General features: G+C 43.6%; 1 protein-coding gene across 1 annotated transcript in view; it reads right to left on the bottom strand.

Moving 5' to 3' along the window:
- hydin (HYDIN axonemal central pair apparatus protein) overlaps positions 1-25,050 on the bottom strand; it is a 70,243-nt gene that overhangs the window by 7,365 nt on the left and 37,828 nt on the right. Inside the window, exons 28-77 of the mRNA XM_034534667.1 lie at positions 24,818-24,992; positions 23,893-24,011; positions 21,797-21,924; positions 21,143-21,279; positions 20,088-20,215; positions 19,861-19,974; positions 19,235-19,317; positions 18,932-19,091; positions 18,615-18,854; positions 18,309-18,438; positions 18,057-18,203; positions 17,779-17,949; positions 17,386-17,559; positions 16,857-17,035; positions 16,563-16,637; positions 16,252-16,435; positions 15,966-16,107; positions 15,381-15,522; positions 15,197-15,269; positions 14,970-15,073; positions 13,839-14,003; positions 12,983-13,177; positions 12,641-12,847; positions 12,262-12,464; positions 11,969-12,151; positions 10,522-10,641; positions 10,266-10,425; positions 9,968-10,140; positions 9,575-9,773; positions 8,375-8,468; positions 8,104-8,197; positions 7,829-7,997; positions 7,625-7,707; positions 7,326-7,481; positions 6,472-6,577; positions 5,589-5,805; positions 5,115-5,347; positions 4,865-5,019; positions 4,522-4,717; positions 4,235-4,343; positions 3,546-3,776; positions 3,236-3,384; positions 2,882-3,106; positions 2,643-2,803; positions 2,246-2,340; positions 1,909-2,125; positions 1,375-1,575; positions 1,160-1,286; positions 702-867; positions 319-466 (exon numbers count right to left, since the gene is read on the bottom strand). Coding sequence (XP_034390558.1) covers positions 319-466; positions 702-867; positions 1,160-1,286; positions 1,375-1,575; positions 1,909-2,125; positions 2,246-2,340; positions 2,643-2,803; positions 2,882-3,106; positions 3,236-3,384; positions 3,546-3,776; positions 4,235-4,343; positions 4,522-4,717; positions 4,865-5,019; positions 5,115-5,347; positions 5,589-5,805; positions 6,472-6,577; positions 7,326-7,481; positions 7,625-7,707; positions 7,829-7,997; positions 8,104-8,197; positions 8,375-8,468; positions 9,575-9,773; positions 9,968-10,140; positions 10,266-10,425; positions 10,522-10,641; positions 11,969-12,151; positions 12,262-12,464; positions 12,641-12,847; positions 12,983-13,177; positions 13,839-14,003; positions 14,970-15,073; positions 15,197-15,269; positions 15,381-15,522; positions 15,966-16,107; positions 16,252-16,435; positions 16,563-16,637; positions 16,857-17,035; positions 17,386-17,559; positions 17,779-17,949; positions 18,057-18,203; positions 18,309-18,438; positions 18,615-18,854; positions 18,932-19,091; positions 19,235-19,317; positions 19,861-19,974; positions 20,088-20,215; positions 21,143-21,279; positions 21,797-21,924; positions 23,893-24,011; positions 24,818-24,992 — 7,742 coding nt within the window. The remainder of the gene's footprint in view (positions 1-318; positions 467-701; positions 868-1,159; positions 1,287-1,374; positions 1,576-1,908; positions 2,126-2,245; positions 2,341-2,642; positions 2,804-2,881; positions 3,107-3,235; positions 3,385-3,545; positions 3,777-4,234; positions 4,344-4,521; positions 4,718-4,864; positions 5,020-5,114; positions 5,348-5,588; positions 5,806-6,471; positions 6,578-7,325; positions 7,482-7,624; positions 7,708-7,828; positions 7,998-8,103; positions 8,198-8,374; positions 8,469-9,574; positions 9,774-9,967; positions 10,141-10,265; positions 10,426-10,521; positions 10,642-11,968; positions 12,152-12,261; positions 12,465-12,640; positions 12,848-12,982; positions 13,178-13,838; positions 14,004-14,969; positions 15,074-15,196; positions 15,270-15,380; positions 15,523-15,965; positions 16,108-16,251; positions 16,436-16,562; positions 16,638-16,856; positions 17,036-17,385; positions 17,560-17,778; positions 17,950-18,056; positions 18,204-18,308; positions 18,439-18,614; positions 18,855-18,931; positions 19,092-19,234; positions 19,318-19,860; positions 19,975-20,087; positions 20,216-21,142; positions 21,280-21,796; positions 21,925-23,892; positions 24,012-24,817; positions 24,993-25,050) is intronic.

Raw genomic sequence — 25,050 nt, 5'->3', positions numbered from 1 at the left:
TTATAATCTCATTTAGCGGCTTTCTTTTGAAAAATTCACATTGCAGACGCATTTTATGCTGTAGAACAAAACATTAAAATCTCTTAACCACAGACATTATTTCAGACATCTAAACAAAAGCCCATTAAAAAACATTGACTTTGAGACAAGGGAAGCACAAGTGCAGAAATGCTGATTTGGGTTTTTTAGGACTCATTCCTACAGCACATGTCAGTGATTGTGTTTTCAAAATAATGGACACTGATATATATATAAAGCATTTTAAAAGGAAAGTCATAACATTTCATTGTGTTTAGTGTATGTTATTGTGACATTAACCTGTCTCTTGGGGCCACTGCGCCAGTCATGGGCTGCACAATGAGGCTGGACTGCTGGTCGTCACAGAGAAGAGATGACTGCACGACAGAGAAGTGGAAGAGCTCCTCCTCCCCGTTCACCAGGTCGACTGCCTGTTCCACTTTACGACCTGTGCAGGCGAACACTTTGCATCTCATTGGCTGTTACGGTCACATCATGGGGCCAAAAGTTTTGCCGGTGGAGGGCCGGATTATTGGTGCTCATATTTCTGTCAGTCAGCCACGACTGTGATCTTTTCTTAAAGCCTAACCAAGTGGTTTTAGTTGCCTGAGGTTTTAGATGTCCTGGTGTGAATGCATGTACGTGAGCATGTGTGTGTGTGTGTGTCGAAGTATGTTACACACCAACAAGCAGTTCTCCAAAGTCAAGGTGAGGTCTGTCGAGGTAGACAAGGGGTTCTCTAGTGGAGCCCACGCACAGGAAGGGGAAAGACAGTGACAGAGTTTCAATCCTAAAGCTCCAGAATGACTCCGCCGCTTCCAGCTGCTCAGCTACATATTCAAAACACACCTGCAAACACACACACACACCCACGCACGCACACACACACACACAAAATAAGGGTGAGAGGAATAAAAGACGTGGAAGGACGGGAGGGAGGAGTGGCAAGCAAGCAAACTAGAGCTGAGTTTATCAAATGAGTTGAGCTGGAAATGGATTAGAGGAGATACAATTAAAAAGGTGTTTGACCGATGTGAATTAGATGATATACTGTCTTTGAAGGAAACTGGAGGACAAACGTTACATGGGGTGGTGGTATTTTACGCCACTATTCTGACTGCGTGTGTGTTTCCATCCTTACGTCCGCCTTACTCTCAGGCAAGATGGTGCCACGTGGGGTGAGGCAGCAGAATGGGCCAGCGCATCTGTCTTCACACCTCCACTTGAATGAGTAGGGTTTACTGGTTGGGTTCACCACACTGAAACGTCTGTGGTGTAAAGCGAGAAGACACACGTACAAAGTGTCAGGGCTTACAGAGATGGAGGGGAAAAGCTCTCATCTCCTTCTTTTTTTACCTTGTGGATGGCACAGAGAAGCCAACAGAGTTGAACTCTACGACCCTGGTGTTAGGGTCCAGAGGGCCCCTGAAATCCGGGTTACGGCGGTTCCCACTGATGTAGTCTGAGTCCTCCAGGTCAAAGTGGCAGTGGGGCAACATGCTGCGGCCACACACTGAGACACAGGGAGCCTGATCTCCATCCTGCAAGTTGGGGATACTGCAAGAAAAGGCAAATGCACACAGACAGAGAAGAAATCAACAAAGTCTGTGTCACATCTGTTGTGAAGACCTCCATTGACGACCTCACAGTCCTTCTGTCAAAGAGGGTGATGTCATTTGTCATGTCTTAGAGTGCAGGCCTGGAGGTGGGGCCAACTTTTAACCCGAGGCGCAGTGCGGCGCAGCTTGAAAAAGCAGTCGGGCTGGGCTCCAATCTTGGGAAATCTCTCCTCTTTTAACTGAGGCACTTTTCAGTTTGGCTGAGGTTGAGGAACTCTGGTATTGAATATTCACTACTTGTCTATTCTTTGTTTTGTCTTATTTACTGTACCTGCTGACTAGCCTGCCCTGAAATTGGGCCACTTCCCAAGGTGAAAAGCGGATGCTGAAATCCTGAGTGGCACCGGGCGCTACGGCCCCAATGCTGGGCTCGACGCTGATGGGCAGAAGCTCAGGATTCCCCGTCAGAAGAGACATCCTGCTTGCAAGAGCGCTGGCAGGGCGAGCTCTAGTTAACACGCTAGGGTGTCTAGGGGTGAGCGTCCCATCTGTCATGGCGAACACATGTTCACATTTACACACAGTTTCAACCCCCCTTAACAGTTAATGCTGATAATCAAGGACAAGTTGACCGTATGATTTGCAATAATATTACTGAGCAGTAATACCTCTTTGGTCATGGTTTACAATGTTGTCCCTTGGATCCAGATGGACTTTCCAGGAGTATTTCAGTTTGACAGTGCCATGATTCACGATCTGCAGTCTGCACACATGCACACACACACACACACACACACACATACACGCACACGCACACACACACACACACACACACACACACACACACATACACACACACACACACACACACACACACACACACACACACATACACACACACACACACAGACACACAGATTTAATTTGAATATCTGACCCTTCAGGATGCTGAACACAATATATATTTGCATAGTTAGTAAACTAAAAATCTTTTTGGGGTATCACTGGCTGTCTAATAGTAAATGTTGGTTTCATAAAACAGCATATATGTGGAGCCTGACTTACTGGTGGAGCCTGGTCTGGTAAAGCAGGGTGTCTTTGAAGAGGATGGTGTCGGTGTCGCAGCTCAACTTCACGTAGTCACAAACTGCGCTGATTCGCAATTCCAACTCCCACTGGGAGCCCTCAACAATAGAGCAGCAGGGCTCCGGATCCGTCTTCATCCCCTGCGTGCAAAGTTCAACATTTATTGAGAACTCGGGACTCTTTCCTCTCTCCATCTCATTCACAGTCGTCATGTTTACCTTATTCATCCCAGGCTGCTGTGGTGCTTCTGAGGCCTGCTTGGAAGAATTCAGCCACTGCACCGTCCTCTGCCGGTCGTCCCAGTCGGACACCTGCTCTAGCGGCTGCTGGAACTCCACCTGACTAACTTTGCATCTCATTGGCTGGCAGGTAAGCGTCACTGGCTCATTGGAGTCAAAGGTGACAGTCACTTCCTTAGAACAACCAGCATGAAGGTGCCCCACCTGTAAGAAAATGGAAGTTATTTTTGATAACATGCAGCCAAGTATAAGCAAAAGCAAATCTAAGCAAATGGCAAAAAGAGAGCAAAGTTTTAGACCGACACACCTGCATTCCTTCCTTTAATGCTTTACCTGTGGTGAAAAGAAGACATGGGATCCCTCAGGTGGCCACTCAAACCGCACTACCTGGCCGCTGCTGTGGTTGGTCATGGTGAAACTCTCTTGATAGGGACAATCTACATGGCAGTCCCCAAAATTCAGCAAATTCAGCATTACATTACCTGTCAGAAAGAAACATACTTTGTAGAACATTCCTGGATAAGAAACAAGCGTACATATTAATAAATTCCAGCACGTACAGCATTTCTCTGTTGCTACTTCACACCTCTCCCTTTCTGTTCTGCTCACATGATTGGCCTCCTGCCCTGCTTTCTTCTCTTACCTTCCTCTTCATCCTCCTGATCTATTTCCTGTCCGATGTTGTCAAGAGAGACAACTTCTTGGTAAGCTTCTCCGGTCACTTGTATTCGGGTTGTGCCGTACTGGTTGTCCTCCACCTGCAGTGACATCTTGGCCGTGACACTCATGGGCTTGTCGGAGCAGAAGCTGACCTCAAATTCCACCTGCTCGTTAACATCCAGCCTCAGCATGGCTTGGTGCACCGACTGACGCTCTGTGGAAGACGGAGCAGTGTCATCAACAAGATATATGGCAAGAAGAGAAGCCGATGTTGAGCTCAGAAAATCATTGACTTTTAGTCAGTATCACAGTATTTTTCCAGTGAAACCAGAAACACATTTCTGGAGTAACAAATAATTATTTGTTGATAAATTAGCATCAAATTTGCACAAACTTGCAGCCTGTCAAGCGTTCATAGTTGTGTATGGAAGCTGCAAATTCCGAGAGTAGAAATCCTCAAAATCCATTCTTTTGCGTTCCTGAAGCCCAAAATGCTGGAGGAGAGATGCTGAATATGGATTTGACAGTGTGGAAGACCACATTCACAACTGAATCCTTCATTATCCTTGTTTCTCTTTCTCTTTCACGTGAGTTGTCAAGACGTGGGTCATCCCTGATCAATTCCATTGTGCAAATTGTTACTAATTGTGAAGAGGAGTTTTACGGTTGTACCTGAGTCATTTGGGCCCTCCATCTGTGTGGAGTGGATGGAGCGGCAAGTGTGGCCAGGAGCAGCTTTGAGGGTGAACACTCCATGTTTATCTAGCATGTCAATCTGGACCTACACAACACACAGAGCCACAAAGCACATTTTTGTGTAGTGTATCTACCATATTATTTTTTATGTAAATACAGGTGATTTTGATATGTTTTTTATAGTTGATGTAGGTAAATATGTCATTTTGCAAAAAGAAATGTGCTGAATATATAATAAATAAAAAGATAAAGTCTCCGCATACCTGAGCCGGAATATTCCCATCATTAAGCAGCACCAGGGGCCGGGTTTGTCTGCGCCCGACCAACACCCGTGTGAACTGCAGCATTGGTCTTCCTCTGTTGTTCCTCAGAGCTGGACGCACCACACGTATACTTGGCAGATTGCCCTCTCCCACAAGGTTGAACTCAAGCACCGTGCTCTTGAATGTGGGTGTCATTCTGGATCCGACCGAGAGAAGAGTAGGTGGGCAGTGGTCAGCAAGGAAAAGCGAGAGGCGATGCTATTCTGTTAGTACACTCACAGTCGTGGTCGAAGTAAATGGACCAATCGACAGCACAGAGAGCAGAAATGTAGCATACATGAACTCATACCTGCTGGTGGCCTCCATTGTGGCCTCAAACACAGCACTGTAGCGCCGCATCATCTGAGGTGTGAAGGTGACCACAGCGAACAAGTGTGACTGGCTTGAGATGCTCAGCGTTGTAGCAGACAAATCAAAAACCTCCGCACTGCGGGAAATCTGTAATGAAACAAAGTGACATGCTATTGACCGTGCACCACAATCGGCAAATGCTCCTGGACGCATGTATTGGTGTATCCTTTTATAGGCCTTACCTTAGCGCCAACATACTTGATGGCTAAGCTGAGCACACAGGGCACATTGCTCTTGTTCGTGAGTTTGAATCGGGCCTGGGCTGTTCGCCCCACCAGGACTTTGTTGAAAATAAACTGGTTCTTGTCTCGGACGTAAATGCGTTCAGCATTGCAAAACTGCTCAGAGAAGAGCTGACTGCTGTTGTGGCACAAATGGTGTTCCTCAAAGATGGATGCCATGTCTAACGCTATACCTGGGGCACAAAAACAAAAGAAAATTACAAAATGATCACTTCATCATTTTATCCTATTAGACATTTGTTTGAAATTGGCATATGAACTCCTGAATTATGGCCAATTGTGAGGTCACGATGACCACCAACATTCGAATCAGTTCAACCTTGCCAAATTTGTGCCAAATTTAAAGAAAGTTCGCTGGAGGAGCTCCTGAGGTATCACAACAATTGGACGGACGTGAGATCACACATCTCTCACCTGGCTTGCAGACTTCCGCCAGCAGTCTGTACGGTATGCCATCCGGCTGGTCTGAAGGATCACGGTCACTGACGTCAATGAGCAAACCCTGCTTCCACTTGCCCAGCTGTTCAGCCGCACAGTCCACGGTCACCACCTGCTGAGAGCCGGGCTGCAAGTTCCCGTTGCAGGGAGACAGTGAGAACACCCCCATGGTGAGGCGATTCTGGAGAGAAACCTGGGAAGATCAGAGGGGTAAATATAAGAGTCTTTTGATGCATTTTTTCTTTGGCTTCTGAATGAAAACAGAGGTATTACACACAAAAGACAAATAACTCTCCTGGTATCTTGACATGGATCTCAAGAGCAGGTTTTTTAAAATATATATTGAATTTGCTTGATGAGCATCACCCCTTTTTTCCCTTAAATATTTTCTTGTTGTTGTATCTTCTGAATAAAATGTTGTCATCTGAACCTCCACAGCCCTGCGAGCATCAGAGCACTCTTTTATTTATCATTTTCACAGCAGACACGTACAACGTGTTATCTAAGGAAAAGCACAGCCGGATCTAATAAAGTAACCATGGCTTTGTTTCATCAAGCCATCAATTAATAAGTAACACCTTTGTTTGACAAGTTACAATGCTGCTGTGAACAACGTCTGCTCTACTTTAGTAAATGTGTCAGGTCAGCAAAGCTAATGTTACGTTTGATTGATTAAAACAAAACACCATGAAGATTGGAGCAAACTAGCACGTTGTGCTTTTCAATGATTATCTCTGTGAGAAAATGGGCTCTCTGACACTCTTACAAAGACAGACCCTGAGAGAACTGTCCAAACTAAACCTGCATGAATAAGAAAAGTGCAGTGTCATTGTGGTCGTCTCCACCAGCAGTCTCTCACCTGTGTCATCCTCATGTCCTTCTGGATAGACTCACGTCTCACTTTGCTACTGGCACCAGTCAGTCTCTCTGCATGGCTTTCGAGGGGCATCTTCCTTCCTGGACCCCTGAGACCGGCACACGAGGACACAAACCACAATTTATGTTGAACATCTTTAAGCAAACATATTCTGGAGGAGGACTATGGCAGTTTTAAGACCTTCAGCTTGTCATTACTTCAAGCAGTAGTTAGGATCTTGATTGCAATTTAGGCAAAAGCGCATGTTTTGTTCAATTAAAATATTGAACGTAATAAACAATTTAAAGTACCGGAAAGATGTGATATTGAACACAAGCCACATTAGTTTGTATTACCCTTTCCTTTTCAGTTAGCTACTGCAAGTCGTTTTTTGCCTGCCAATACCATTTACTGTAAAGCCACCACCATCACACAAATGACTCTGGTCTTGCTCACCACTAAATTGGAAATACATAAGCCAAAGTCATATAAATTGTCAATTTTAGTCTGTATTGTTTATTTACTTTCACACTACAGGAATCATCATCATAAAAGCAGCACATTCCCACCAATAGGCAAAAAAACAAACAAACATTTGCAGGGATTGGAAACACGATGCTGCATTGAAACTTAATTTCGAAGGTGTATTAGATATTAATACAGGATTTTGTTACCTGTGGAAGCAGAAATGGTTTTAGCCCAGAACACCTGGACCGAGCTGCTACTTTTTTTTTATTTTCCATTACGTTAAAATTAGATTTGTGATTTTAAAGCATTTTTTTTCCTTTCATTCTATCTTAGTTTTGGAAAAGGGAAGATTTTGTGTGTGTGTGTGTGTGTGTGTTCTGTTCTCCTACCCTGCATTCCCCAGTGGCGCAGGGTCCGTGATCATGTGGCAAATGATGAAACGGGTCTCGAAGTCTCCATTGTTCTCAATAGTGAAGCTCTGGCTTTTCTTTTGGCCATAGACCAGTGGGCCAAAGTTGAGGTCACATGCAGGTGTGATCTTGTACCTAAAGGACACACACAGCAATTCATAATTTGGGCAAATGCGAAATGATTAAAAAAAACAAAGAGAGAAGACATTGTTTGTAATATTGTTCCTGAAATACTAATGCATGCTACACAGAAGAGATAATATGAATCAAGCCTTAACCTGGAGAAGACAGACTTGACTGAAACCTTGTTGGCTAGGATGGCTACGGGTTCTCCTCCATTCCCAATGCTGGGATCAATCACCTGCAGAAGAGGACACACAAATCGTAACTTGAGTGCACTCTAAACTGTTTCTATGAATGACTATGAATATATAGTTGAACCTCCAACACTGTAATCAGTAAGACCGTTGTATGGCTCTGACCTGGCAAGACAGGATAGGTTGCGCTCTAATTAAGACTTCTGTGTTCGGTCTGCATAGTATTTGCACTGTTGTGGGCTTCTCGTGGGGCATTAGAGTCCCACTCAGGGGTGACACGGTGAAAAAGGAGTCCAGTTTTGGCTGGTTTGGGTCGGTCTGCTGCAATGCAAACCTTGTGGAAAGAGAAGAATGCAATGAAACAACTGTGTTAGTTCTACGGTAGTTCAATGTGAAAACCAAACTGATACTTTTAAAGTCAAAAAGTAGCAGTAACTCACTTGAAGGCTATTTCATATTTCCCTTGGTTTTTCATCTTGAGAGACAGTTTGGCCTCTTCAAAGACTTTAATGGTTCCAAAGTCCAGACAGCCATCTGCCACAGAAACAAGAGTGTATTATGTTAATTATCATTGCAACCCAATAGTACACTGTCACCTCATAGCAAGAAGATTCTGGACTGAAATATCCATCTGAATTACATGTGCTTTAAAAGATTTATAAGCCTTGCAAGTTAGGGAAGGACATGTTTGTTAGCTCTCCCAGTTCTTACCTGGTGTGATGTCCAGAGCTATGTCATAGGCTTCAGCTGTGACCTGTATGTTTTCTGTGTGCACGATGCCTAGAATCTTCTCCACATCGGATACCTGAAAGAAAACACACAGCGCATACTGTATATAAATACAAACTGAGAGGTGCAATACTCAGTTTGACACATATCTGCATCGACTCTGCCCACTGTATATGGGGTCAGATCGGTCTCAATAATTGCAAATGCACACAGAGAGACTCACAAATGCAAACACAAAGATAAACAAATGCGCACAGAACAATTCACAAATAAATTACTCACAAGCGCACGCATAACGATTCACAAATGCATTCCAATGCACACATAAAAAAAATACGATTTATATAAATGTAAAGGAAAAATCTATGTGGATTCTTCTATTTGTTTGTGGATTTGTTGGATTTGTATGTATTTATTGTCGATCGCACTGCATTTGTTTGTGGATTGCTCCACATGTGTGTGTGGGATTTATGAGACTCCCCTGCCGTGACTAGATTCGCAAATGCAGTTTTTTCAACATAGACCTATCTGTAGACAATGAGATGTCGCCCTCATTCTCAACCAATCACATGAGCGTCATTCGCTTCAATTGTGCATTAGAGGGGCGTGGCATCTCTGTGGCTTTACTCCGTGGAAACAGTTATCATTTCCGCCATCCACCATGGAAGAAATAACCACTATTTCTGTTTTATACTTGATGTGGACATCCCACAAACGTCAGAACATCTAACACCCTCGTGTTTGGGTTCATAACATCACCCGTAGGCTCACACAGCTCGGTGAATTTGACATCTGAATGACTGCCGCTTCCAGCGCTACTAGAGTAGCGACATCTGATTGGCTACAGATAGGTCTCTGTTGAAAAAAAACGCATTTGCGAATCCGGCCACAAACAAATGCAGTGCAATCCACAAATAAATACATACAAATCCACAAACAATCCACATAGAAATGCAGAAATGTATTTGCAATTTTTCATTTACATTTATATACATCCTAATATATTTATGTCTGCATTGTAATACATTTGTGAATTGTCCTGTGCGCATTTGTGAATCTTTGTGTTTGCATTCGTGAGTCTCTGTGTGTGCATTTGCAATTATTGAGACTGATCTGACCCCATAACTGTACGCTATATTTATTATTCATTTCAGCATGTGTACTTCTATAGTTTTACTATACCTCCAGACGTAAGATCTTCTTAATGTGGAGTGGCCTACTAGCCCTGAAGTGCAAGCTCAGTGGGAAAGAGGAGTTGGGTGAGATGATGCCCTCATCCTGTGGCACACTGAACTCATCACTCAACTCCTCCACACCCTGCAGTCTCCAAGACACCGGCAGAGCCGTCTTATTATGCAGCGTCACGCTGCGGCTGTCATGCCTGGAGAGAAGGAAGGAAAAAGGTAGGTTGACCGAGAAAAGGACAAAGGGACGGACAGTTAAGTTTACACAGGAATTCAAAAAATAATTGCTGCATTTTGACTTTATCATGCTGCTTCCTTTTTGGAGGGCGTTCCCTTGTGCTTCGTGAATATCACTTGTCAAGCTACTGTGGAAAAAAAATGTCTCTGGTACCTGTGCAGCAAAGTTCTTTTAAAGTTAAAATGCTTGCTTTCCAGCTCCAGCTCTGGCCGAACGCCCCAGCAGGAGAGATTGATGGTGACAAGCTCCGGATTGTCCTTGATGTGGCACACAATGCTGTCCTCCATTTGTCCCAGTTGTGTTGGGTAGGCCCACACTGTCAACTCCTAACAGGACAGAAGAATATTTACACTTACCATTGTTATAATATTACAAGCATCCATAAAACTTAAATGGACACCAAAATGTTCTCAATCTTGTATTTCCCTGTGCGGTGAGATCTGTATGGTACCTGTTTCTGGTCAGGTTTGAGACTCATGGTCGGAGGGTCCAGCAGATATGTGGCGGCCTGGCTATCATGCTGGAAACAGAACTGGATCTCAGCCTCCAGGCCTGAATTGTTATGGATCACCAGTCGCTCCATGTTCTCTGGGTCACTATTTTCCTTGTATCTACACAAACCCAAACGCGTGTGAATCTGTAAATATAAAAGGCGAAGAATGATACGAACACACTGCGCCATTCACAGCCATCACTCTGCCTCTCACCTGTCTCTGGTTTTGCCACAGAGTAACGGCCCAAACTCAAAGTATCCAGGCTTAACCGCGTATGTCTTCTGGAGCACTTCTTCCATTTGTGGTACCTTATTACTGTTGGCAAAGAGAGTCCTGGGGAAAGCATACACGGTACCTATAAGTCCAACTGAAATCACATTTAATCAAACTTTCTCGTATTCAAAGAAAATTGTAAAGAAATAGCGGATGTCTGTTAGGTAATGCAATTCAGCTTCCAATTGAGCAAATTGTATTTGGGCTTTAAGATTTTTCAGGCAATTAATTTCAAATCTCTCGATTTTCAGCAACGCCTTGTTCAGCTGTCAGCATTCTTCAGGAAATCAGTCTCTGATACATTACTCCTGTATTAGCTGCTCTGCACTGGCTTCCTGTAAAATCAAGAATCACATTTAAAATTCTTCTCCTCACCTACAAAGCCTTGATTGGTGATGCACCATCATATCTTAAGGAGCTTGTAGTACCATATTGCCCCACTAGAGAGCTGCGCTCACTAAATGCGGGGCTACTTGTGGTTCCTAGAGTCCTAAAAAGTAGGATGGGAAGAGCCTTCATTTATCAAGCTCCTCTTTTATGGAACCAGCTTCCACTTTCAGTCCGGGAGGCAGACACAGTAACCTCATTCAAGAATAGACTTAAGACTTTCCTGTTTGATAGTGCTTATAGTTAGGGCTGAATCAGGTTTGCCCTGTTCGAGCCTCTAGATATGATGCTATAGGCTTATAGGCTGCTGGGGGATGTTTTAGGATACACTGAGCACCTATCTCCTCTTCTCTCTCTACTTATGGATGAATTTACATCTCTCCATTGCACCTTATTAACTCTGCTTCCTCCCCGGAGTCGTTGTGACTTCACGTCTCATAGGGTCCATTGGACCTGGAGGTGTCTGATGCCTGGTGAACCGGCCTCCCGCGTTGGCCCTGCTGATGCGCCCCGCCCCCCCTCCTCTCTACCTTCTTCTGTTTCATGGATTGGAGTTCCATTCATAAATTGTCATATTCATGTAATGTGTTTATGTAACTCTGTAACGCTGTTCATCTGTACACATGACATCTATTGCTTCTGTCCATCCGGGGAGAGGGATCCTCCTCTGTTGCTCTACTGAAGGTTTCTTCCCTTTTTTCCCTGTCAAAGGTTATTTTTGGGGAGTTTTTCCTGATCCGATGTGAGGTCCTGGGACAGGGATGTCGTATGTGTACAGATTGTAAAGCCCTCTGAGGCAAATTTGTAATTTGTGATATTGGGCTATACAAAATAAACTGAATTGAATTGAATTAAATTGATAGAACACTGACGTTTCTTTATTTAGAAATATTGGGTGAAACATCAAAATGTAATTATTGTGTCGTATCTACTTGTAACAGCAATATCCCCTCTTTCTTCACATATTTCCACATGAAGTTATTAAACAATGCTGACTGACATGTAGCCTTTGCAGATGGAGGGATAGGTGGAAACTCCTCTGCAGATGAGCTGGTACGGTCTCTGGGTCCCCAGTAGCTCAAAGGTGAAGGTCTGCTCAAACTTCCCTGGGGAGTCTGAGTAGAACCAGACCTTCATATTCACCTCACTGTTGGCTGGTACAACCCACCTATATGTTGTCAGGCTGCACCCACACACACACACACACACTTAGTACAAACAACAACAACAACAACAACATAGCAATGAATAAAACACTATTTGTGGTGGAGTGTGTCTGTGTGTTTTTCTTGCCTCTGGTTGCGTTTCAGCTCTAAGTCCTCTTGGTGTTGGTCTCGTTCAGTGCAGTCGGATGTGGAGGAGACGCGTAACTGAGGCGAGCGAGACCGGTCCGAGCCCTTTGCCTTCGTCTTGGCAGAAGTTTGCATCTTGCACTTCTGACTCTCTCTGCTCTCCTTCATGCTGCGACCTTTGGAAACTGTTGCCGCCGCCTCTTCCTTTAGTGCGCACACACAAACACCACTTTCAATCTTTAATGTTGACATAGGTTTGTTAAGAGTAAATTTGTAGCACTGATTAATTTTCAAATCAAAACTGCATTTCCTGTAAATCCTGCTGCTTCTTGGAAAAGATTGTCACTTCCACGCTGGTAATTTTGCACTTGTGTGTTCACCTTGACAGCTGATGCTTGCAAGTCTTCCACCAAATCTTTATTCTCCTTGTTGTGTTCGTCAGGCCCTGAGGGAACCAGGAAGGTGAAACAGATACAGGTGAGTTGACTGTTAGATTGCTCCCTGTTTTTGGGAAAAGGAACCATAGAGAAAGTGATGGGAGGGGGTATGGGTGGGCTGCTGTGTCCCAAGCCAAAGCCATCCAACACCTAACCAGATCAGAGAGGAGAGAGAAAGCAGATTAGTTTGGTGATAAACTGATGAAAAAACAAGAAATAGACAACATTTTAGAAAAGATTAAGATTAAATTATATTTACTACAAAGACAAAAAAATCATCCGTACCTCGACCAATGGAGGCAGGGTGCTGCCTTCGAGCAGCTCTGCAGCACTCGGATAGTCTTTCCCTGTTACATTCAGGACGATATGTGGGATAACGTCTTGTGGAAGCACCATGTCTACTTCAGCTGGTACTGCCATCTGACTGGGCATTGGGGACATGATCTTGCTGCTGGCTCTCTTGCTCCTCTTGCTAACAGTCTGTGCACAGAGAGTGATGATGTCTCAAGTTGGTGATGAACAATGTTTCGCAGTAACACGTTTCTCAGTAACGTATTACTGTAATATAATAGTGTAAAAGGTTACAACTTCTAAAAGAGGAATTATATTAGTTATTAATCAGAGCAATGCCGCGTCACTGGAATTTGTTAATTTGTGCCAGGTAAAGTCATGTAGCAATGGTGTGAATGCACGGCAGATGCATCTTCCCATCCCATTGATGTGTGAAGATATCTACTATGTGGTTATCCTGTAGCAGTCTGGTGTCTCTCAGAGGTCTCTTAGAGATTCAAACAAATGTGTCCTGCTACCTTCAGATGCTATATGGATTTCATGAACTGATCAGAAGCAGTATGAAGCGATGCCCTCAAGCTGTAATTGGACAGTGTATTGTTTTTCATTTTGTCATGGACAAGGCATCTCCCCACGACAGTGCTTTGCATTTGGCAGGTCTGTGCTATCCTCATAACCTCAGATGGTTGGAACATTTTGTTGGGTTTGATGTTATTTAAAAATAACTTGCTTGGTGAATGGCAGGCAGCCGTTTACGAGAGGACAAACAAGACATTCATCAATGTCCCAATTTTCCAGTCAGTCTTCACTTAATTACAGAGAAAACACGACTGACGGTCATCAACCTCACCTGTTTCTCTGTCGGGGCATCCTCCGACACCGGTGGGACCTCTTCACTGGGGAGTGGGACCAGCAACAAGCCGCGGGCTCGGTCCCAGTGCTGCAAGATGTGCTCCACCTGTTCCTGGCTCTGCTCATACACACTGAACTGAGACTGCAGCTCATCCACAATGGACTGGATTGGGTGGATAGTCAAAACATCAAGGGTTTTACAAAGTGGTCATCGGCATTTAACAGCATTTATTGGTGTTTTTTTTCTGGTGTGGCCGAAGCAACAGAATATATGACTTATGAAGCTCTTTTTCCTGCAGCTGTTGCTGAGGGACGCCATAAAGATGTTTGCCATAGCTGTGATTTTGGCATACAGTCCTGGATGCATGTTTGAAGAGATGTGCTGAAAATTATGACATGACCCAAAAAATTGCAGTGAATTAATTGTTGTGTGTTTGTGTGCGACAGGACACGTGAAATCGATCATTTTCTCCAGCTGCCTTGGCCGTTAAGGTGGCCCCTGCTGGTTCTCAGTCCAGCTGTATTTATTGTAGAAACTCAGCATGACAACTGTTCTATTTATTGTAATCTATGACAACAGCTTCATATAAACCTGCAACAATGTTGTACTCCACACAGTAATAAACGGTAGCATACAGGCTCTCCTTCTACAATAGGTTCCTGACAATACTCTATTTCCCTGGACTGGGGTTTGTTCCACAGTAAAAACACAAATGTAACCAGTTGTTATTTAATCTGTCCCTGTCAGCATATCCCGTAGTGTTGGTAATTAAAACAATTATTCACAGCAGATTTACAAAGTGCTACAGAACTCATTACACCATCTTCCCCCACATTTTCCAGATGTGATGCTCAGTAGATCATACTCTATCCAGTAATATATATTTAAAAAAGTAGCTAGTAGTTTATAACAGTCCCTCCCAGTTAATTATAAAATACCTACAAAAATAGATGTGAGTATCAGAACCTCCTGTACTGGTACACAATGGTACCGTCAATTGGGAAGGATGATGCTGTGTGTGGCGGCACTGAAACTAAAGATAATATTCTATATACCCTAATATTCTATAATCCCATACGGTGTATTTGTAGTGTGTGGTTGAATGCCTTTGCTGAGCAGTGAACCTACCTTTTTTCTCTCCAGCTGGTCTGAAGGTTGAGGAGACTCTGCATGTACAGCTTTGCTTTCCTCCGTCTGCTTTTGTAAATCATCAGCTTTTTTGCTATGATGCACTGTAGCGGCAAAGCGGATCATATGTCAGCAACTGGCCAATCAGATCACGATCCATACACTACTATTTACTGGATATTATTCAAGATGTCCTGGTATCAAGACACATCATTATTTGCCCTTGCCTGCACCTTCATTTAAATTAGGCGGCTCTCTGGCATCCACGAGTGGCTCTTTACAGTTGTCACTGGAAGACATCTGCCACACATTGGATGCATTTAGGTTCATGACCACCACATTATTATTATTATTAGTATTATTCAAGGTGTTGCTCATTAAGGAGTGTTGGTGTGGAATACATATACAGACCTGCTTCTCCTCCCTCAACACTTCGTTAGTGTCTTTCTTTCCGCCCCTTCTGCTCTTCTTCTTCTGCTCTTCTTCTCTCAACCTTTTCATCTCCTCCTGGAGCCTCTTTTTTTCCTGCTCTTTCTCTATACGCTCGAGCTCCCTACACACAGGCGCACACACAGTCACACGTTTTTAGTGACATTCTTTGGGTTTAAAATAAAAAAAATAATTTGGTGAAACTGCGTCTACTAAAAGCTCCAACAGTTTGAACTAAAACATTACAAGTACAGTCATGCACACAACATGAACAACTGGAGGGTTAAATTAGGTTTTCATGCGGACGCATCTGATATCTATTTCACTATATCTTTCCTTAAAGTTTTCTGTATAGTTTATTCGTACATAACTACTATGTTGTTTCTTTGGTCATCTCTTTTTGTCTCATGGTGTTCCTTCTGCATTAGGGTTGCATTCATAATCATTTGAAATGTGAAGATGACGAAAGAGATGAATCCGACGTGAAACACTGGTACTAGCGAAACCTCAGAAGAAGAAAAAAGAGGTTTTGGGTTAAGATGTGTTGGGCCATTTCCCAGTCAGTACCTGAGATTCTGTTTCCTGCGCTTCTCTCTCAGTCGCTGGACGATACGCTCCTTCTCCTCATCTGGCAGAGCGTCATACTCCTCCTCATCCAGCTCCTGCTGCCACTGCTCCTCCCTGTCAGCCTTCTCTTTGTGCAGAGCCTCTGAAGGACACACACACAGACAGCTCCACATACTTTACAGTGCCATAAACCCTACTGATTACACATGAAAATACAATAAATTTCATGTCCTCTGTAAAATAATTAATGCATTAGCTGGTGCAGTTTTTTCTTCTTTTTTTTTACCCTTGGCTTCTCTCTGTGCTTTTTCCCGGGCCTTCAAGGCAGCGTAGGAGTCAAAAAGGTTGACGACAAAGACGTGTTTGCGGTTATTAAGGGCCTTGAGGACCATTTGCAGCGTGCTGGCTGCTGACTGAGCGAACACAGACTCCAGGCCGTCGATCACGATGCCGCGGTGACAGTCGCTTAGCTGCGATCACGAAGCACAAATGACACTGAGGTGAAACACCTTTTAAGTATTACACAGAATACATATCTTTGTAATGTGACAATATACTATTACAATAAACTGCATCACTAACAGTGTGTGAACTCACCTGAAATCTTTCTGCCAGGATATCAACCAGGAGCTGTTCAGGCAACAGATTGCTGAGTGTGGTCATATCTCCTCCCTAAGGCGAAAGCACACACAAGCAATTGGTTTATTATATTCAATTATTATATTAGTATTTCTTGAAAGATAAACATGTATCAAGTAGGTTCAAACCCTCAATTCATTTAGTAAAAGAAAAAGTCCTACAAAACTTGTTTCCCAATTCACAAACCTGGATGACAATGGTTAGACATAACACTAATAAAACAGCAGATGAGCAGAGGATGAAGAAATATACCAGGCAACGGGCAAAGTGTGTGTGTTCAGTATGCCGAGGAGCCTTGGAGTCATTTCCACTGAAGCCGTCCTCACTGAGTTTTGAAGGAACTTCCAAAGTGTCGCGTGAAGGTCGAGCTGAACGTGGAGCTGGTTCTGAGGCTTCTAGATCTGCTGCGGGTCCTGGTTCTGTGGTCGGAGCTGAAAGCAGATGCATGTATTTACTTTCGCCTTCATTTACCGATGTAATTCCACATTATGCTCTGCAGTGGTGTCCTGTTTGACTATAGAATATTCATAATGCCTGATTACAAGCACAGGGCTGCTTAGCACTGTAACCACAGCCTGTTATTGTTGCCTACTGAGCTGTCCATGTGAAGTGGTTGGTGATTAAAGGCCTTTTTAATCGTATGGAAGTAAACATTACTAGTCTGTCCGTCACGAGCCACTTCTCTCACTTCTCGTCTCCTGCAACTCATCAAACAGAGCAACAAAAACCAAATCCCACATTTTAAGCATTGCACTGCGTTGACACTGCATTTTATTCTTACCAGCCTCCTCGGACTTCTTCTCGGCATACTCGGCAGCAGCATCGTCATAGAGCTGTCTTGCAGTCAGGCCAACAGGTGAAGTGCCGTTCATGAGCACCTCTGTAACAACAGCATCAACCCTCAGGCACGCCCCTCCGTAGTGACTTGCCAGAGCGGCCACTGTGCTGCCCTTATCTGAAGTGGAGAACCAGGACACACACACAATTTTACAAATACATACTTATCAATCACAGGTTACTGGGTATTTAAAAAGTATATAATATGTATACTGTAAAGTATGAGAGGCGAGTTTGAAAAACATTTTGTTTAAGTTTTTACTAAGTTGTATTCTCTGAACCAGTTTGTCCAGGATAATCTTTCTGAAGTATCTTTTGAGTCAATGAATTGCTTCACCTGTCAGTGGGGCTCCATACACAATAACAGCGATGCCTCTGTGGTTGCGTGCCGCCAGACCCTCATGTGACAGATCAACACACATGTGGCGGGCATTTGCTCTGGAGACGGGGGTCATCTCGAGCGGCCCCAGTCCCCCAAGACGTCCCTCTTTAGTCATCTTAGGAACGACTGAAAGAACAAGCATGACTGAAACACACAGTACCTGTGCAGAATACAGTGAATTGCACTCACCTCAGGCTACTTTCAGGTTCTGTGTCTAAAATCGTTGCACTCACGTAATTCAGCTGGTTTCACACTGAAAGTGTGCATTTCTTCCACTTTTCTGTCTGGCGAGTGGGCATCATTTAGTTTTGACCTCTCTCCTTCCTTGTATGTCTCACTCGTCACGGCTTCTTCTTTCTCAAGGCCTTCATTCATCTCTGCTGCACACAGATATGTTTGATTAAAACAAGGTATGCACACAGTACATGTAGACACCTGATGGTATACGATTTCGGTGCCTGATGATCATGTGCGCCTGAAGCTACCATCATCTTTCAGCTGGGAGCAGTGCTCCCGGTAGTAGTCGAGCAGTTCGGTGGGTAGACTTTCTCCAGGGGCTCTGGGAGGCAGCAGTAAAATGTTGTTCTCGTCATAACCCTGCATCAGACGCAGGATCTACATGGGAGGAAGTAGTGGGAAAGAGAGGGGAGGGAAGAAATCAGGACCCCAAAAAAACCCCACAAAAATTAACAAATGAAAGGTTGTGAGGAAAAAAGATAAAAGAGAAGAATCTCCAAGAGGCAAAGAGTGGTTGGATAGATTCGGTAAAAACATGTGACTAAACATGTTACCTTTTCTTCCTCGAGATACTGCGTGTCGAATTCCAGGGAGTAGAATTCAACGGGGAAAGAGCAAGGGTTTTTGACGGTGACCTCAGCCTCAACGTCAGTGCTGTTAGGCTGGCACGGCCCCAGCTCCAGCACCGACGTGCCAAACTCGAGGTGTGGCTCCTCACCCCGACCCTGCGCTGTAATAATCACCTGCTGGCTGCTCTCAGCCACGCGGACCAGTAGCTGCCTGTTGTACGGAAGCTGCAGAGACACGTACAGTCGGTCACCAATCCATGCAATGCCATGATGCTCTATGTATTGTCAATTAAGCTCTTTACCCCCTCAGCAGGGCTAAACTTTATCTGGACATTGACCCATTCACCAGGGGACAGCATGCCAGAGCTGGGGATCATCTTAAAGACCACGGGAGGCGGACGCTGCTTCTGCAAGTCCTTTTGACGCTGGCAGAGAGCAAGAACACCAAATGCAGTTATGTCTGTATTTGTATTCAAAACACTTCTTTTTCCAAAAGCTAAAGACGCCAGATGCCATGTAGAGATAGTTGTTTTGTTACCTGGAGATCATATAACAAAATGAGAGGGAAAAATGAAATAAGACGTCCATGGAATGACAGCTGTTATACCTTTGTGAGAGGATTCCCCTTCTCAGCTATGCTCCAGTAGCACGCCACAGACTCAGGATTAAACAGCTGTATTGTCCTCATCTGATGGGGAACAACAAACAACAACAACCTGAGTGCATTCTCATGTCAGTTTGGCCACAACAGAATTAATTGATATTCAGTAAATACAAGATGTTCATGCTGCTTCAGCATTAAATGACTAATCCCAGTGCTTTGATTTATTCAAAGATGTATAGCCACAACCAAGTTCAAGCAGTATGAGCTTGGTGAGAGAAATCCTTTGAAATGATGAACTTGACCCGATCTGACCGCAAGATGGCACCACAGTGAGGCATCATACTGGTCTCTAATTAGTGCCCCTCATTAGCGTGCCATGCACAGACCCAGCAGTGTGAAGCTGTATACAGAATGTGTGCTTCCTGTTATCCTACTTTTGCATGTTAATAACACAGATTGAAATATAAAAAGCAGTCAAAGTGTTGCAAACGTGTGCAATTATCTGATTTTAGTCAAATCAGTGTCAGAGATTATCCAAACTTCCAACGCAGCGTTTCCATTCAGTCATAGAACCTAACAAGAAACCTCTGCAGGGCTACCTGACTGTATCCCGTCACACGGTATTACCTGACACATGCCACACGGCACAGTGTCAAACTGCAGTGCATCCGTGGAGACGGTGACGGCCGGCACAGTCACCACTGCACGCAGCCGCACCTGGACCATCGGGCCGCCTACGACCTGCAAAGCCAAACAAAGACAACGTAGAGACGGAGTCACAATGTGACGGATCAACGAAGGTAACAATGAACCAATTATGTTGAAATGTTGCACTCAATCAGAAAAATGCGTACCTTTATTGGCATGACAACACTTGTGTCCCCCACCTTCAGGTTGGTGCTCTGGGGGGCAAATGTAACTGTGAAAGACTGTGTCCCTCCACAGGGCAGGTTTTTCACTCTCCCGATGTCTGCACTGAATCCTTTGAAGAGACAACAAAACACTCAAACTATTATTCAAAAAGGCAAAATGTAGAATATTGAGAGGAAGTAGAAAATAAAACAGCCCGTTGAAAACCGAGAGATTTACCCCATTGATGATGCAGCACTTCCCTTTGAGACAATGCATCAATCAAACCTCATCATTTATCCTTTTTCTGTACTATCATGTCACTTTAAGATTATTCACTCATCTGACTTTAGGTTTTATCAGCAAAATGATGAATCGGTAATCGTGTCTCTCCTGCTTAATTAAAACAGTTTCACATGTTGGGAAATCCACGTGTTCACTGTCTTACAGTGAGTTGGAAGAGAAGATGAACACTGTCATGTCCGTCTGTTAAACATGAAGCTGGATCCAGGAAGTGGTTCATTTAGCTGAATGTAAACACTGGATACAGGAGGAACAGCTCTGTCCAAAGTTAAATACAATCCCACCAGTACCTCCTAATACATCCTGAAATATATAAATCAGGCAATAAGAATATAAATACATATACATATATAAATTAGTCAATATAGTTTAAATAAATATGTTCTATATGTTGGAGGGCATTCTCCAAGGTGACTTTTATTTTATAATTTGACATTTATTTATTCAGAATACTTTTATTTCCTAATGCCACATTTATTTCACAGCTCTTTTATATTTCCATCTATTATATTCAAATTAATGGGTTGAGAGTCACAGATTTAGACCAAAACACAATAATTATTTAGATAGCTGACTCGGCTGAGAGACATTTGGGAGCTCAATCACGGGACGGATTGACGCACTATTTCCCACTTTGGGAAATGGCCTTGGTGGAGGGCTGCTGAAATGTGCATTTCTAGTTTCCTGCGTGTCCTCAAGCTCAATAACTGCCGATTTATGAATGCCATATGCATCACAAGTTTGTGAGTGATGTTACCTGTTCCAGCTAGAGGGTTGCCATTGGCATGGAAGGACACAGCCACTGACCCAGTGTTGGCCACATTCACAGTGTGACTGAGGACATTGCCTGGAATGACACAACCGAAATCCAAAACATACTCTGGGAGCAGGAACCTGGGGAAGGGAAAAGAAGTACTTAGGGAAGGAAAGACGAATAAGAAAAGAACAAGCAACATCCGTATCACAAGCTAGTTTACTGACGGAGGGCTTGGCAACTGTTCAAATGTTGTCATGATCATGAAACATTATTGTTTAACAAAATGTCCCATGTCATTTAAATGTATATTTCGAAGCACATAATAGTGTAAAACTGACCAAACTCTTTTTCATTTACTGAAACATAGTTCTTTGCCTTAACATCAACATGATTATTTCCTACATCATGTGAAGATACACAAGGGACAATGAGAGGTATGGTATGAGTCAAAAAATAAATATGCGCAAGTACTATAGAACAAAAAAATACCCAGCCAGATATTATTAGCATTAACACAAACTCTTTGAATTCCCAACACAGTTCTTCTTTCAGACGAATGACTGGGCCATCTGTTCAACCAAAGTGTGTGTGTGTGTGTGTGTGTGTGTGTGTGTGTGTGTGTGTGTGTGTGCGTGCGTGCGTGCATGAACATACTGGCTAAGTTTGTGCCACTTTCTGGAGGACCCTTGCGAGTCTCTGCGCTCCAGCAGGCTGCCGGTCACAGCGAGAGCGTTCTGTTTGACCAACGTCCTCTCAACCTCCATGTGAAGCCGTTCTTCATACTAGAGGCAGCAGGCAAAAGAGAGAAGGGAGAGGGAGACAGAAGGAAGGTTGCATTAAACACACATTCTCGGCGGCGAGAACAATAATTCAAGGTACCTCCACGTCCGAGCAAAATGACATGCACAGTTTGGAGCTCTTAACAGCAAGCCACTGTTATAATGTTTGTTGATCTGTTAATCATAATCTGTCAGGTCAAAACTCCCTTCAGGATATTTCCCCAAGTAATATTCAAATGTTGCTTTCTGACGAGTCATAACTCAGCCAGTAAGTACTACTTCAGCTCTACACAACGTGGGAGAGTTTTACGCAGATTTAATACGCAATGTTCAAGATTTCATGGCCGAGGCAATTAACCGGGCTGTGCACACTTTGCACAAACATCACCAAGGCTAATAGCGCCAACAATAAGGGCCACTTACACAACAAGCAACAAGTTCTGGTTGTCTTTGGCTTCTTCTCATTTCCGTCCTGCTTTAATCCAGGTTCTTATGAACGACAGTGGATCAAATGTATCCCTTTAGGTCCACAAACACAAGTGTTTGCTCTGTTCATATTTGTGAATATATGTTTTCTATTTGAAAATACATTGGCTTCTACTGGACATGTTAGTCGTAGCTTTTTAAAGGCATTTAATTAAAAGAACTATATAAATAAATGAGATTGACGGACTTGACAAAATGTACATCCTTTAATATTTTATGGCTGTAGATCTGAGGTATTTTAACCAAAACAAATTAATTTGTAGGTACTTTGAATTGTTATTCTCCCTTGACGCGTCATAGATAAACAATAATGCATAATTATCATCATTCTGACTGGCCACGTTGTAATTTTGACGTAAAAATGCATTTATAGTTCTCTACATATTATAATGGCTAACCAAGCAAAATCTTGGAACAGATTTATTTCCACACCATCTGACTAAAATGGAAGGAGTCTCTGCCTCTCTGCCTCTATGTATCCATGTTCTAGACAACCTTTCATCTCCAGTGTGAGCTCTTGAGATCGATGGGAGATATTTTTATTATTAGCAGTGGGCTGTGTGCATAATGTAATGTATTGAAAGGGGGACTTTCTATCAACTGTCACAAAACGGCATCCTGGGTACAGCTCGCTCTCCAATGTCCGCGTGAGCGCCTGCACCCAAATGACGTGTATACACTCTGGCGCATCAGCAGGGCCATGGCAGGAGGCAGGAGGCAGGAGGCATCGCGAAAGAGGCCGGACCAATGAGGTCAGTCGTTTGAGGCAAGAGGCACAGAGAAGGAGGCAGGGCCATTGGGAAGGAGGCCAGGTGTAGGCCAGAGGCTGGATGCAGGAAGCAGGGGCAAGGACCCAGGACCAGAAGAGGCCGAGTAATAGAAAGTCACTGAAGTCAGTGTTTTTCTGTGGATAATGTTGGCAATTTGTAAGGTAATACGAAAGTATCGCAGTCTATATCTGTCCTATCCTTATCTGCAAAGGAAAATGTTTGCCTTTTCATTTCAGTCACGGGGAAATGTCAGGGAAGCCGTTGGGGCAACACACAAAACCGTGAATAAATACTGAAGGGATGAGCAGAAAATAGCAATTTCAATTGTAATTCAATGGCTTTCGTCTACTCCCTGGAAAATCAATGCACAGATAAGAAGCAGGGAAAACCCTGTGGAATAGGTTGGTTACGAAGAGCAGAGACGTAGTGGGACTGCCATACCCTTATGGAAAGAAAATGTATTTTTGGGGCATGCACTATACACTTTATACAGTTTCTTAATACAGATTAATTACATTAACATACTATATAGTTAGTGTTATGTTATTCAATGTTGTGTTAAATTGGTTTTAGTCCGTCTCGAAACTTTCCACTACACCACATACAGTGCGCGTCCTAGAAACCTACATTACACCAATTTTAGAAGACAATACCGGAATTAATTTTGCCATTGCATAAAATCTTTTTTTTAAAATGTTTAATCTTCGTCACTGACTTCAAGGGTGCAGGTGGCCTCAGTTGCTGCTTCTCCAGCGGTGGCAGTTCCATTCTCAAGCTCCTCTTCTGCCACAGCTGTTCTGGCCTGCTGCACTGCATCGCTGTAACACTCCTCTGCTGCAAGGCAATCACATCAGTGCTGGTGAGTTATATTTGTGTCAGTATTTGTTTGCACACAGACCAAAGATTGCTAATCCAACTAGAGTTACTGCCGCGCAGTATGTGTATGCCTCTGCCAACCCGTCATGTTGCAGCTTACGTCCATGTCTGTCCAAAATGTCATCACTTTATCATTTTATCCTATTAAAAATATGTGTGAATTTGTCTTTATTAGCAATTCATATGAATTCTGAAGTTGCTTTGTCACAGTGACCTTTGACCAACAAATTCGAATAACTTCATCCTTCAGTCCAGGTATGATGTATGAGATTCCTTCCAGGTGCTCCCGAGATATTGCTTTTAAGAGAATGTGGCGGACATAAAGTCCCAGTGATCTTGACCTTTGACCCCCAAAATGTAATCAGTTCCTCCTTGAAGTGGGTTGTTGTGCCAGATTTTAAGAAATTCCCTACGGGTGTTCCTGAGATATCACGAGGATTACCGGTACCTACTAGGTGCCTCATTCAGTTGAAAGGGACGATAAACTATGACACCACATGTTTAGAACTTTTTCGTTGCTGCTGTTTACTGAGTTAAATAAAGTTTCCATTCGTCCGTTTCAATGCAAAGAAAACTTTACATTACTGAGACCACAATTGCATTTGGGCATTTTGGGTTTATTATGTGTATGCGTACAACCGCGAGGCAGGAATTCCAGATTTTGGCTAAAATGATAAGCATAATAGTTGATAAAAAAAGTATTTCATTTTAAATGAGCAACAGTATGGTCATGTCTGTGTGTATGGGAGCATGGCTATGCATACACAGGTTTTGTGGCAAGTTCAGGCTGATCCTTGGGAACACTCCCTCTCCAGTCAGCGTGATGACCTGCAGTGGCAGGAAAGCCACCTGCAGCTGAAGCTGCTTCTCAAACACCTCGGGGAGGCCTGGGAGGTAGAGCACACGCAGACATTGCGCCGCACCGGGATCAATGTAACCCTGACACACACACACACACACACACACACACAAGAAAAAAACACAGAAAATATGGTTT

This window comes from Cyclopterus lumpus, chromosome 6 (genome assembly GCF_009769545.1).
Source record: "Cyclopterus lumpus isolate fCycLum1 chromosome 6, fCycLum1.pri, whole genome shotgun sequence".
Classification (NCBI taxonomy): domain Eukaryota; kingdom Metazoa; phylum Chordata; class Actinopteri; order Perciformes; family Cyclopteridae; genus Cyclopterus; species Cyclopterus lumpus.
The sequence above is the reverse complement of the archived record's forward strand: the minus strand, read 5'-3'. Positions and strand labels throughout refer to the sequence as shown.